At 39.0% G+C, this 15,067-nt stretch overlaps 1 protein-coding gene across 1 annotated transcript in view; it reads left to right on the forward strand.

The window, feature by feature from the left end:
* Positions 1-15,067, forward strand: part of pns (DENN domain containing pinstripe) — a 228,216-nt gene that overhangs the window by 176,928 nt on the left and 36,221 nt on the right. The window contains exons 17-18 of the mRNA XM_089094997.1: positions 454-623; positions 13,183-13,301. Coding sequence (XP_088951123.1) covers positions 454-623; positions 13,183-13,301 — 289 coding nt within the window. The remainder of the gene's footprint in view (positions 1-453; positions 624-13,182; positions 13,302-15,067) is intronic.

Below are 15,067 nucleotides of genomic sequence, written 5' to 3' on the forward strand. Positions count from 1 at the left end.
ATCATTTGTTCTTCGCCCTGTCTGTTCGTTTTGAGTTTCGTTATTCATCGTTAGTAATCCCTGTTTGTTTTTAGGTTAAATTTTTATATAACTTTATGTCTGCTGGTCTTAGGTTTTAATATGAATTCATTTTTATTTGATAAACATCTTTTTGGAAATTATTTGCTATTTGAAAAATCTATTTGAAAAACATATTTTTGGAAAGTGTTCTTTAAATTAATTTGAAGAGAAGTTAATCTCTGGAATCAGCTAAGACTTGACTCTTAACGTGACTTGTCTTCAGCTGCCCTAAGCCAACTGTTGAAGTTCAACTTGGGGTGTATTCCTTCATCATATCAAGAACAAAACAGGTAAGAAAGACATTGAAGCTCTCAGATGAATTATCGTGGGGAAATAGAGAAATTCTTTTTTTTTTTTAAATCCTTGTGCAATAGGCTTTTATATATATTAAAGGTTTTTTTTATGTTACAATTCCAGTCATATCTTACCGTATACTAATTGTCCCTTCGCGGAAGTTCAACGCATCAACAACGAGTGCTAATGTCTGGATTCGACTGTCTGGCACTCTGGGCGTGAGCACGGAACTAGTAGTACCCAAAGGGCAGATGGAATTTCTATTTAAGGTATATATTGTAAACTTCTTAAAGCATTAAGTTCTTATGTTTTAATTTTCAGTGTTTTGTGTAAATTTATTTAGGTTACTTATGAGTGCAAAATTTAAAGTGTGCCATAGTCTCTGACGTTACCTATTGGGAATATTATGCATTAAAAGTATTATAAAAATTAAAGTGGGCTAATTAATTTTATTCTGTACTAAAGAATATATATGTATATATACATATATTGATCTGTTTGATAATGACCTAAGTATAATCTTAACTATTAGTTCTTTTATTTGTAACCTGGCTTCCGTAAAACCTGTATTTTTTGTTTTCTATTTTTTTCAGTCGAATTTGGCGGAGCTAAAAATTAAATTTGAAAAAAACAGTAACAAATAATTAAATGGGGAAAGGCATTTGTGCCGAATCCTAACCCCTTATGGGGTACTACCTCCAAGTTGAAGATGCGGTAATGAGGTGCATTCTGGCACCGTTCCCCGTCTATTGAGGCATGGTTATAGATGCATAGGTCTTGTCGGGCTAACCACTCAACAAAGCTTCTTTTACCTGGTTATGATTGGCAATAACAAAAAGCCTCGGACAAAACAGACCTTTTGTAGACGATCTTTAGCACGTCTACCGACCACCCAAACAGACCTGTTCACGGTGGTCCACTTCAATGCACGTTCTCTTAGATATAAGTTTAACAGATTCCTATATTTAGTGAACTTGGTCAAACCGTCTGTCATGGGCATCACTGAGAGCAATCTCAACCATGACATACAGAGTAGTGAGGTTGCCATACAGGGATACACGCTCGTCAGGCGAGATCGTGAATATAGTGACGACGCTAAATACCGAGGAGGAGGTGTTCCTGTTTATCCTCAGAGCCATATATCATATTCATGCCCAAATATACCAGATTCAGCAGGCGAAGAAGCTCTGTGGGCTAGGGCGACCCTCCCAAATAAGTCCGTGATTGTTGGTACCGCATATAACCCTCCAATCTGCCAGATCACCAGCTATCTTGAAGCCTCCCTTGAATACATTCGTGGCAAGTACGTTAAGTCTGCCATTATCTTCCATGGAGACTTCAACGTCCATCATAGCGTTTTGCTTTGCAGCAAAAATACTGACATGGAGGGGTTGGACCTGTATGATCTATCTTTCTTATACGGGGTGGAACAACTTGTCGATTTTGACACGTATCACGGCCCAAAGGGATTATCTCGTCCTGACCTCTTCCTTACAGATCACCCTGACTCCTTTAAGGTAGACGCTCATGCTGTCACAAGTGACAACGTTGCTGTCATTGCACATGTAAGCTTTCTTATTCCTCAGTGATAGCAGGGGTTCCCCAGGGCAGTGTCTTGGGACCTACACTGTTCCTTATCTACATAAATGACATAAGAGACAACCTTGCAAGCCCTCTGCATCACTTTACCGACGATACCACACATACACAGCCATCCCAAAACACGAAGACCAAACACTAGCCTCCCTTTTCCCTACAGATGAATCTTTATAGAATCTAAAAGAAGTCTGATACATTGATGATCAACTTTAATGGATCGAAAACAAAGGAGCTTCTTATAACCCGATTAAAGGTACCGCGTGAACACCCCAGTTTCATTTTCAAAAAAAAAAAAATGAAGAGAGTTGACGTTCTTCGTCTACTGGGGATTCATTTTTCTACCGATATATCTTGGAATAATCCACCTTGATCGGGTGAGAACCTCCTGCATAAGAAAGCTCGGAGATTCTCTTCGCTGCAAAACAAGTCCTGCATCAGACCCACAGCTGAATATGGATGCCCGCTTTGTTCTGGTTACCCGAAAACGCTGTTAGCACCACTCTAGAAGATCCAAAATAGAGCAAACAGGGCGGGCTGCGCCTTCACACATGACTCCCTCTAGCCTCTAAATGAAATTCGCCTCCCTCAAACGAGCTCTCTGGCATTGTTCCCCCCTGTGTCCAACCGACAAGGCAGACACGAAGGCACACAAATCGGTTCAATTATCTAAAGGAGGTCATGCCAACAACCGAGTACTTGAGGAAGAGCTTCATCCGGCGTTACACTTCTATCTGGAACGATCTTCCTGTGGATGTTATTCCTGCAAATCCCTCTGTTGACTGTTTCAAAAGAAGGTTCAAAAGACATTTAAAACCTCGAGGTTTCAAAACGAGGTGATTGAATAGCGGTATATTAGTTACCTTTAAGTACCTGGCGCCGTGAATATAAAAATTAAAAAAGAAATAAAAAAATAAAAAAAAAATAAATAGGCTATGCCTTTTTCCTTGTCCATCGAATCCGAGAAAAAAAAAAAGCTTCATGAAAAATCATTGTTGTCAGCATTGATGCTATACAGACTGAAAAACTATTTCGGGCTGTTTAGCATCGAGCCAAAAACGAAAGAGCGTATCACATATTTTCATGTTTTTACAGGCTCAAAGTCTACGCCATAGTTTTCCTCATAGTCAATGCAAGAACGTTGATCGTAATAAACGTAATTAACGTTCATTAAAAAAGTGGATGTGTTATGGACGTATTATAACTTGTTTGCATAAAACGGAACGCAATCCCCCTTTGTCTTTCCTTGTAACTTGACAAATATAGACATGTCGCTCCTGTTTTTACCCGTGATCGTTCAGGCGATCATTTAGGAAATGATCTCAAATGATGTAATTGCTTTCCCAAATAAAAACATTTTAAGTACATATTTCAGTCTTGATGTATTATTTCCATCAAACACGGTATTTAAGGTCTTTGAAGTCTATAGTTAAGATATCGTGCTTTCGCTGTCAAAAATAGACGCATATTGCTGTTGTCGAGAAATCTGGAAATTTTTAAATAGTCGAATTTTAAACAAAGGTATCTAGCTGATAAGTCTTATTAGAAAGGTGTAAATATTATACCGGGCTGAAATTACAACTATGCACCTATCTTGATGTGCGTACTTACTGATCCCTAGGGCCCAGACGCCTTCCACTATAGATGTTAAAATAAAATACCCAAAGCGCGTTTCTCACAATTTGCGTTTTATTTTCACCTTTGTTTGTATTTAAGGATTTCTGCAGCTCTTAAAGATCAAAAATATGAAAGTAATATTGCAGTGTAAAACTCCAAGTTGCAGACGCATTTATTAAAAATTTAACAAATAGCGTTTAATTTTCATCAAAATTCTCTTTAAGAATAAATTAGGCTACAATTACCAACATGAGAATCCTGAATCCTAAATCTAGAATTAGATAACTCTTCACGTGGTGTTCGCTTTCCACCAAAATCCCACTCACCTCCCACGTTTTGTTTTTCCCACCCTTGCGCTTCCCAATACGACCCCCACGACCAGGTCCATGTTGCAGACACATTTATTACAAATTTAACAAATACCGCTAAATTTTCACTAAAATTTTCATTAAGAATAAATTAGGCTACAATTACCAACATGAGAATCCTGAATCCCAAGTCCAGAATTACATAATTCTATAAGTAGTGCTCGCTTTTCACCAAAGTACCAATCGCCTCTTACTCTTCATTTCTCCCACCCCTACGCTTCCTAATACGACCAATACAACCAGATCTAATGCTACCATAATTACTCCTACCACAAATGCTTCAGAGCGTCTCTACTTCTGATTAACATTGAGTTCTACTATTAAAAAAAACTGATTATTGAGCACGAATGCTGTTAATATCTGAAAAAAAAATGCCAATTAGGCACAGAAATAATGTAAATAGATAAAAATCAAAGTTTTTCTAATAAATGTTTAGAGGAAATTTAAAGATGAAGAGGAGGTGCAATTAGCTGAAATAAAATTTCAAAGTTGAAATTACACGTAGCCTGCAAAACGTAGCTCCACCTCAAATACACCAAAAGGTTCCACTGAATTTCACGCTTCACTCATAACAAATTTTCTTGAAAAGAGTTCATTGTTCATTGCAAATTGCCAATTTGGCTGTATTTTTTTTTAATTTAACAGCAAATATAAGGGAAAAGCTGGGATATTCGAGAAGATAGCAAAGTATGGTTAAAAGTAAGGGCGCTAAAAAAAGATGAGGAAGACATGCTAGACGTTTGTCAGAGAAATTGTTTAGTATAATTTTAGTTACAAAGCTTTGTGGCGAGGCGCCTAACGATTTTCTTTGAATGCTCGATTCCGCTCGCTATATGTGTGATGAAAGAGGAGGCTTAGTGGCGTGAACATATCTTTAGGACGAAGAAAGTTTTATGTCTGGAATAATACTGCTAAACGGCCTGCAACGATATAAGAGATAGACTGGATACCCCAGATTGAACTGGGATAGTAATAATAATAGTGGCTCAATAACTTATTCGGGAAGCGTGATGTATGTCGTCTGGCATTGGTTCCAAACCCTTTCAGGAAAGTATCTTTACTGGAGATAACGTCTTTTGACTGTTACTCCACTTATAACTGGATTTTGTATATCTGGGTATGTATATTTATCAATAGTACAGGAAAATGAGCTCCAAAAAGAGGTCGACCCGAAACAAATTGCAACAGAAATGATTCTTACACCATCTTGTAGAGAAAAAAAAACTGAACAACATATCCATTTTCGCATATTCTGAGTCGACGCAAAATAACGGTTTTTTGGCTTTTAATGCTATTTTTTTCGTTATTCGAATAAATATCGCAATTTTCGTGGACATCGGTTTTTCTTGAACGGAAGTATGATTCTAACCCAAAATAACATGGCGAGACCGAAAACGAAGTCGGATTTAGCGTAAGAAGCACCATAAAAAAAGTAACTGTATTTTTTCGACTTTTTTCGCCTAAAAAATACAATTTTCGTTGTAGCCCGATTTTCTTGAATGAAAGTGTGGTTCTGACGTAGAATCACGAGCTGAGATCGAAAATAGAATCAAATAGGTTGTTCACTGAACCAGAAAAAAATCGTAATCATTAATGAATGATCTACATTTTTTTAGAAAATAATTAGGGAAAGTGAATTACAAACCGAACTGGTTTTCAGTGGTCAGTATCGTAAATCAAACTTAAAACACTCTTCGTATACAATTTAGGGTCAACCCATAGTGTCTAATCTTCACAGTCTATTAAATAGAATCAATCTTATAAAAAATACAAAATAGAGAATCAGATTCCGACTAGTTTCACAACTTTTTCATTTGGAATGGATTAACGACTAGGGTTCTAGGTTCTCTTCATCATTGTTGCTGTCGAGTTTTGGGGAGTTGGAACACATTGTTCCCTTGCAGGTTCTGCATGCTGAAGTACAAACTAAGCCGTTTTTAAAGCAGCTACACCTCGCTGAACTACACTGTACACGACAGGAGCACTTTACGATCTTTAGGAGCATACGCGGGGCTGGTGGGAGGTCAGTTGTTAATGGGTACAAGAAGTCATCTTTATTCTTCCATCCCCATTCCTCGGCTTTCAGTTCCGGATCAGGCTCCCCGGTCCATACCTGAACTTGATAAAAAAACTCTATAGCTATGAAACTTGGCTGCATCAGAAGTTGGTGGCAGATGTTCTGGGTGAACAAAAGAGTTTGCCGTTGTCACTTTCTTTTCAAAAACTTCTCTGCGGAGTTTGTTCAAGTTCCCTCCTTTCGACGAACCGTATATGCTCAGCAGGCCGTCTTCACCAGCGGTCTTGATTTCCTCCTTCGAAGCGGACTTCTGCATGAACACTGCAGCTGATGTTCGGAAATCATTGTCTTCTATCAGCCTCTTCAGTGCAAGACCTTTTCCCACACCGTGGATTCGCGAAGTAGAGTCACAGCCTAACAGGGCGTGAGCAAAAAGGATCAGATGACAAGTATCTTGTCCCAGTTTCTCTTTCAGGGTGTGTATGTCCCATATTCGGGGAGCTTTATTCGACTTTGGCTCAGGTGCGAAGAATAGTTTCTTGCTTGACAAGTCACAGTGGTAGCATAAGAGAACCAATAGATCGGTATCGTCCCCAACTACGGCAGTGTCGTGATACCGTGAAGAGGCAACAGCAGCTTCCACGATCGGGACATCTGCGTCACCTGATGCCTGGGAGACAGAGACACTCTTTGCACGGAGATGATCAGCCAAAGCGCAGATAAACCTGGCTTTGTTTTTCTTGCAAGATAAGAACTCTTCTTTTTTCACCTTGAGCTGCATATCTGCTGTGAAGAAGATCTCACGGCCAAATGTACGACTCCTCAACGAGTGAGCCATATCTTTTATGGAAGCCCCACCATCGTAGCCGTCGAAAACGATAGTGGCAGAAGGGTACTTTCCTGTCACGTAAGTTGCATAATGGTCTAGAATCTCGAGGTATCTTTCATTTTTTGTCCATGGTATCCTGTGCAGCAGAGCTCCTCCGTCTAGGATATATCGAGTGCCTTCGGGGAGGGGAAATGAATGCTTCTCAAGGTTGCCCGCCTGGGCTATGGCCTTCGCAAGTTCTGGTTTGTTCGCAGTCCGGAGCATGCAGGAGCTGTCAAATAGTGACACTGGGTAGGAACACAGTTCGTGTTGACAGTACTCAGTGTCCGTTAAAGTGATTCTTTTTGCGCGTATAATAAACCTCTGAACCAGAAGAGTCGTGTATCGTCGTGTTGCGTAAACGATTTTAATGTGCGTTGGGTTACAATTGCTTTACTGGTGTTTTATGAGAAAAAACAATTACAATAACCGCAGTACACAAAAGGCGGCAAATTCTTTTATCCCCACAACATTTGCAGACACAAAGTTGGCAGACGGATAGGCAGTTACACCATTTGCTATGCTTCTTAACTGAACATCTCCCTCAAAAGATGAACCCCTTTCCAGAAACTCGATAATCGTCTGCGTATCTTTGCAGTCTCTCAGTTGCATCGGCTCTGACATCTCCTTGTGCTGATCGCTTGTAACGTACAGAATTTGTGAGATACGTTCCATCAGAAGGTTTACTGTAGAGCAGACTGGTCGCGACAAAACCCATAAGGACCTCAGAGCCTCTGTCATGCCGCTGCCGTTGGTAAGGCCACCACAGGTTTTAAGAGAGCGCATAAGCTCCTGTTCAATGACAAGATCTGTGGAGAGTCCAGCCCAGAATCTATCAGAACGTCTTACTACATGCATGCCACTCTGGAAAGCCTGGTAGACCGTAGGATGGGTATCTTGGAGCTTGTCCATTCGCTGGAGGTAAAGATGGCATGATTTCGTATAGTGGTTGTGTCCTGCAGCCGCCAGGTAAGGTAACATGTCTGAGGTAGACTTCAAATGGAGCTCCCATGACCCAGATCGTTCTCCTTTTACAAAGTTTCGTAGAATCGCAACCATGTCCAAATACTGGAACCAAAGCTTTGATGTTCGACACTGGAGCAGTTCTTTTCTCTTTCTGCTGATGAATTCCTGTATTTTTTCTAAGGAAGGATTGCCTTCTGCAACCTCAGTAACTACTTCCTTATTCATCAGTTTCTCGTATAGGTTTCTGAGTTCCACAATTTCTTCGGATTGTAGTCTTGGCTCATCAACACTAGCTTGGTTGTCGGCAAAAACCTCAGAAAGCAGAATGGCGTGTAGCGCAGCGTCAATAAGTAAATGTCCACGTACTGCTCTAGCGATCGCTTTTCCGCTGAGAAGGTGGGGAACAGTATTGGGCACATACACGTGTTCAAGAACCTCTCTGAGTCCTGACCCATCCATGATGTAACCCACTGCCCCAAGAAAACTCATCATGATATGGAATCCGCCAAGTTTCAGGACGACTTTTGAAAGTGCACTTCCTGGTGAAGCCGCTTCGACCATTTTCATGGCTTTCCACCACAAGGGTTGGTCAAAGGTTACGACGGGAGTAAATCCATGTCGCATGGCCTGGTCTACAATAAAAAGCAAAGTGGAGTAAATACAGGTGTCGTCACTAGCTGGGAGATCGATCATTGGGAGGAAAACAATAGACGATTTCCCTGGGTGATTCCCCACCATAAGTGCTTGCTGCGTGGCATTCCAACCCGGTCTTGGAGTTTTCAGGTACCAGGAGGAATGCCAGAGGATTTCAAGGGTAGAGTTAACAACTGGTTGAAAATCTCTCAGACCTTCATATCTGATTCGCGAGAGTATGGAATCGTCTGATTTATGGTGCACAATGCGTATCTTTTGAGCATTTCTTATGTCATCGGCAGTGGGATTAATCCTAGGAATGCGTATTCTAGCAGAAGTTGACGCTGGTGTCACAGAGGCAATGATACCCATACCGTGGAAAGTATTGTTGCCATCGAGAGTGCAGATATCATGATCCACGTTGTCGGCAACGTGGTGAATAAACCCGCCAGGGAGAATTTCATCCAGATCCTCAACTGCGCTGATGGCTGAACATCTTTCGAATCGCCGAACTTCATAGTACGACGAACAGAATCCCATTGCGTTCAGAGTGTCGATGAGATATCGCGACGCAAAGTGATGATGCATCTGTACACCCAGACCTATTTGCAGAGGTGCAATTACAGCTTGTGGTCTAGCTGCTTGTATGATCGCATGACCAATACTAGCAATCTTGAGGTCTACGGTCTTCCCAACAAATATTTCCCGAAGAAAAAGTCTGAGGCTGTCAGGTACAAAGTTCACAGCTTCTGAAGTGGTTGACAGTTTTTCTAAAACGTCGTAGTCGTCTTTGTTTGTCTGTAGGCCTTTTATGTCGTTTTTCAACAGTTTCGCTGCAGCGCAAAGCAACTGTGCTTTTTCCTTCTCGGGATCTGCAGATCTTGCTTCCACATGATACTGATTTAAGATTGATGACGCAGTATCCGTGAAAGTCACTACATTCGACTTTCCGTCGACAGTCGAGATGAGAGTTCTAGTATCGAAGTGCTCGAGAATCTTTTTCTTCATATAAACATTGCTGTAAGATTTAACATCCACTTCAAGAGCGTCACGCATCTTTTGAACTACATCACTGACTGCTGTCTGTTCTTCGTCATTCATTTCAAGAAACTGCATCGCTTTTATGAAAGCATCCGTTTTGACCTCGTCCTCTGGTCTGCCTGACCTTCTTCTCTTTTTCTCAGGCTCACAGTTCATGTTCTCGTATTTGAATGGAATCCCTCGGCTTGTCCGAAAGTTATTGCTGCAAAGCTGATGGTACACGGCATCAGCGGCATGAAGGTCTGGGACGGTGCATATCCTTCGGTAAACACTGACTGCCCAGTCATCATGTCTCAGTTCGCATGTTTCTTTAATTGTTTTGTCAAAGTCTATGGTCCGAACGCAGAAAACATCTGAGCCTTTCCGGTGTGAAGCTGAGAGGTCAACAGGGCAGCCACAAAACAGGCAACACTCGTTAAACCTGAGCTGTGAAGTACTCGACCGCAACTCACACTTGGCAGTGGAAATTTTAGCTAGCCACTCATCCTTTCGCCTTTGAGTGTCATTGTCAATGTTACGTCTGTGTGTATAATTTTTTCTGCATAACTCATGGACCTTCTGTCCGGCAGTGACCACAACGGTATCCCTTCGCATCTGACTAGATTGGTTAATTCCGGCAGCTCCTTTCTGTGTAATAATCGTGTAATGTGAGTCGTCTTCGACATTTATTTTGCAGATTCTGCAGTGCTCCAACTGAGTAGACATCTCTCTATAAAAAAAAAAAAGAGTTATTAAGCAAAACAAATCTGATAGAAATTTTAATAGATTTATTTTTTTCAGCCTTGTTGAAAGGTCCAGTAATAATGTCTCTAGGGATGTCAACGTCCCCAAAGTCTTCAAGACAACGGCTATAGGCAAGGCAATTACTTCATTGTTGCACATGGATACGTTATTGAGAGGGCTATGTTTGTTTGAACTTTACTTTCCAAGAAGACGAGGGATATTCAAATGAGCCTTACAGAGAATGTTGAGGAAAGTGTTGAACTAAATGAAAACACGTTATGTTTACACAGATTGTCAAAAGGGTGAAACACAGGAATAAGTAAGTATATTAATTGGGAAAATTCAGGGAATGATAAGGGATATGATCAAAAGACAATATTTGCATGCTACCAATACTACTTGAGCTACTACTATCATACTTCTCCATTTACAATACTGAGGGGAAAGTTGAACTAAATCCAAAGACGCTGTGTGCATGCACAGCGTCAAACTAGCCTAGCTCAAGAATTAATTGGGGTATTAAGTTGGAACTTTCAGAGAATGCTTAAAGGGGAAATATCGTCTCATCAAAAGGCAATATGCGCACACTACTGCTAACGCTACTGTTAGTGCAACATTTACTACTACTACTTCTATTGCAACTACTTTTAAAGTTAACCTGTCGTGATGATGAGGTCACCTGTTGGTACAAGGTGTATTTCAGGGGACGATTGTCTTCTCAATAGATGTCGCTGTAAAACAAAAAAAAAAAAACAAAAAAATTAAAATGACATGAAACAACAAATAATTTTACGCAAAGCAGTAAAGTACAATAATTTATCCTTTAAACTTTTAAATTATTCAGTTCCGAACCACCATTATAAAAACCGACTTCTTACCTGCGCTAATCATTCATCAGAACACTAGCAGATTCACCGGAAAGTATTACTCGACTGTTAGATGGTGGAATTTCGAATAAAATTTTTTCTCGGGGTAGATGGCGAATTTAAATAAAGGTTATGACTGTCACTGACCGGAACTAGTTTTCTACTCGACTTTCTGGCATTACTTGAGGTCTTCGTCTAATTGATGTCTCAGTCAAATCTTGGGAATAAACTTTGAAATCTTTAAAACACTGAGTGATGAATGTGACGATTTTCATTTTTATTGCATTACGTAGCCTTCGAAGTGTCTTATACTAGTGCCTAGTTCAGGTATTTTTACGAACAACCGATCATTTGTTGAATAACAAGTGCCGATTGATTGTCTTTACAAAAATTACCGCAACGCATATTGATGATAGTGAAACTTTTTTGTTTTGCACCAGACACCCAATCGGACTTCATTTTCTGTCTCAGCTTGTCATTCTGCATCAGAATCATACTTCATTTCAAGAAAAACGGTCGGATACTAAAATTATATTTTTGTCCGGAAAACGTAAAAAAAATCGCATTAAAAGCCAAAAAACCGTTATTTTGCGTCGACTCAGAATATGCGAAAATGGATATGTTGTTCAGTTTTTTTTTCTCTACAAGATGGTGTAAGAATCATTTCTGTTGCAATTTGTTTCGGGTCAAACCTCCATTTGCCTGTACTACAAGGTATATGTGAAATAAATTGACTTCAGGATGTGAATCTGAGAGACCAGCAAAAAGATCTGTTTGATATGAAAGGGTATATTCGAGACTTTGACTGTATAGAAGATGAATAGAATGGTTTGCTAAAATTTGTTTGGGAAGTAGCAGACGGTTTTTTTTTGGTTGCACAATTAGAAAAGTAGATAGGAATGTTGGTAGAAAAGTTTCAAGTTTGGTAGATGAGAGAAAGGGTTTTTCATGAAAGCTCCTTTAAGACAGACGTCACGAAAGTAAAAGGGGTATAAAGGAAATAGGTAAAGACAAAAAGTATGGATTAAAGAGATTTGAAATTGTGGCTATAGACAAAATTGCTAAGGTTCACCCCTCCTCATTTATTGACGAGGGGTTGGAGCTCGGATTGAAGAGACTAAAAAATTATAGGACTTCCGATGCTAATAGCACGGTAATAAGTTTGGAAGTTTGTGGCAACGAAGTTAGAGACAATATAGTGAAACTTACGGGATCAAATTTTGATAAACTCATCTGTAAAACTTTCATTAACACCTTTATTAGAAAAGTGACAAGTTGGAATTCAACTATCTTAATAGCATTAGGTTGATTTCGATCGAAATCAAATTGCTTAGTATGATGATTACTTTTTAGAATAAGATAGGCTTTAGATAAACATCATAACATTTTAGGGGGTAAACATTGTTTTTTTTTTCAGAACTTCAGCCATATTTCTCCGACTCAAGTTTATAGATTCTCTAGCGCCCTAGAAGTAGGGATTTAAACACACATTCTCAGACCCCAACTTAGGATACAGGTTTTTCCCAAACAATTCATTCACCTATTGAAAATATTTAGCCTTTGTTCAGGTGAAAGGAACTAAGGTAGCTATTTGAAAATACCCTGCTGGGCTGAAAGTTGAAATATTTATTCATTTCTGCTCTTTTCATTACCATAGCGCAAAAATCGGTTCAAGACCTCTTCAGCTTCTATATCTTATCTGAACTATTTTGCGTCCCAAATACCGTGTTGTATTTTAAATTGTTTATGATTTTACTAATTACTGCCAAGTGAGAGAAACTTTTCTCGCGTATGTCGGGATGAAAGTCACCGTGTTGCAAAGCGACCTATATTATCTATTTTGTTTTCATCTCTTTCTTAATTTGCAATAATCTATCAAGGCCGTACCCAGGATTTTTTTTCGGATGGGGTTTTACTCAAAAAAATTGGGGGGGGGGTACACAAAAAAAACTCAAAAACGCATATAAAATTTGTTTATGTCCGTTATTGTTAAGTTTTTACGAGTCAGACAGACATTTCGGGTGGGGGGGGGGGTTAAAACTCCTAACCTCCCCCACCCCTAGATACGGCCTTGTAATCTATGAAAAGGGGAGTTTGTCTTGACGATTTGATTAGTAATTGTCTCCGTTTCAGCATAAAAATCTTGGACTTTTAACTACTATCACAATTGGTCACGATAACTCTGGACTTACTCCTCGATGGCTTGTAGATTATATGGTTGCACGAAATGAATTAACAGGGCATACTTACAGGTTTGTAGTTTTGTTTTCTTTTTTTTCTCTTTCTTTTTATTAATTGTGGTCTCAAAGGCTAACGAAATCTTAGAAAATGAGGTTGAAAGAAAGAAATGCCAAAAAATAGGATCGTGTTCCCTCATTCTCGAGATATCACCCATCCTCCTCCCCTCTCTGAAGCAACTATCTACGTCGTTCCTGGGAAGCAGATCGGTCCTGACTAGTGCCTCGATGAGGTCAGACTGGGTGTAAAAGGTCAGAGATATTCTGGTATTGTGGGTCTTTATTCTGCTGTAAGCTCCGTTTTTTCCCTTAGAAAACGAGAAACTATCGGCTCTTAGACCTCGGTTGTATTGTACAGCGCGTTCAAAAATAGGGAAGATGAATTGTCTGTTTGTGTTAAGTGCATGTTGCTGGGTATTTTTGTGTGTATAGGACTTGGAAAAATCGTTTCTGGAGCCTATTTTACCAAACCATCAGAAAGATTGGAAACAGATGATTAATTTTATAATTTGGGGAAAGTAATATAGTATTAGCTTGCATTTCAAAAGTGGCAATATTGATTGAGTGTCGGGACATCGATAATAAAGTTGGTTTGTTGGAAGGTCTTTAAGGAACGTCCAACATTTCCTTGAACAAAAAAAAATTCTTGGAACATACCATTTTAAAATATATAAGAAGTTGACAATTACTGGGATTAGTCGATACCGAAGAAACCAGATTAATGTGTTGCTCCAGCGACAATAAGATCAAAGGTACAAGAAATCTTGTGCAGGATTGTGTAGAAATCAAGATTTTTTTTAAAAAACAAAGCAGTTTTGATTATTTTGTGCGATTGCTTACCGTTATATATCGCGGTAACGTCTGAATTGCTTCATCTAAGTTAGATTCTTTCTATACCAAATCATTTACATTTCCTTAGTGTTTATAGTTATAGGGTTTTTCTTCTTTTTTTTCTTTTTTTTTTTTTTTTTTTTTTTTTTTTTTTTTTTTTAGTAAACTGTTTATTAAATGGATAATTGAATTGTATTCGTACATTGTAAATTAAAATATTCTAGTTTGTCTTCACTTTATAAGCATTAGGGTTTAGGCTTTTACAGTTAGGGGAGGGGGAAGGAGACAGTAGCCAAACTCCTCTTTGTGGTGCTCTTTTTAAGAGTCAAAAGGGATCGAAGAGCAACCAGCACACCTTCCTCCTCGCCCTTACATCCCAAAAGTATCCGATATAAATTTTAAAATAGCCGTATTGTTCGAAATAGTCCAAAGGTCAAATAACTGTGCCTCCGGATTTGGCAAAAAACTCCATAGCCGTCGGGGCGAGGGCTGTAAGTTATCCAAGTTGCCCATTGTTAACATGTAATGTTTTTTTTTATGGACGAGTGGTCATATAAACTTTGGAGGGGGCACTGTTGTGCCATTTGTGTTTTATTGAAAATTATTTTCGCCTTGAACACTCCTTGGGAGGAACTAAAAAAAACTGAATATTTGATATATAATGATATTCTTTGCTGAAAACTCAGCAATTCAAGATTTCGTTTCATTTATATTAATACCTGTTATCTGTATGTTTGTTATAATTGTTTATTTAATTTCTGTTCGTTTTTGGCTTTATTTGTTCTTTAATTGCAATTTCTGGTCGTTTTCAGTTTGAATTATTATAGGAATTTATTTCTGCTGGTCGTAAGTTTAATTTGGCTCTTTATTTTTCTTCGAAAAAACACTTTTTGGATAGTTTTTAGTCAATTTTTGTTAGTTTTTAATTGCCCAATTTTTGTTGTCGTTTA

Source organism: Artemia sp. Qi Xiang Cuo, chromosome 9 (genome assembly GCF_049724085.1).
Source record: "Artemia sp. Qi Xiang Cuo chromosome 9, ASM4972408v1, whole genome shotgun sequence".
NCBI lineage: Eukaryota > Metazoa > Arthropoda > Branchiopoda > Anostraca > Artemiidae > Artemia > Artemia sp. Qi Xiang Cuo.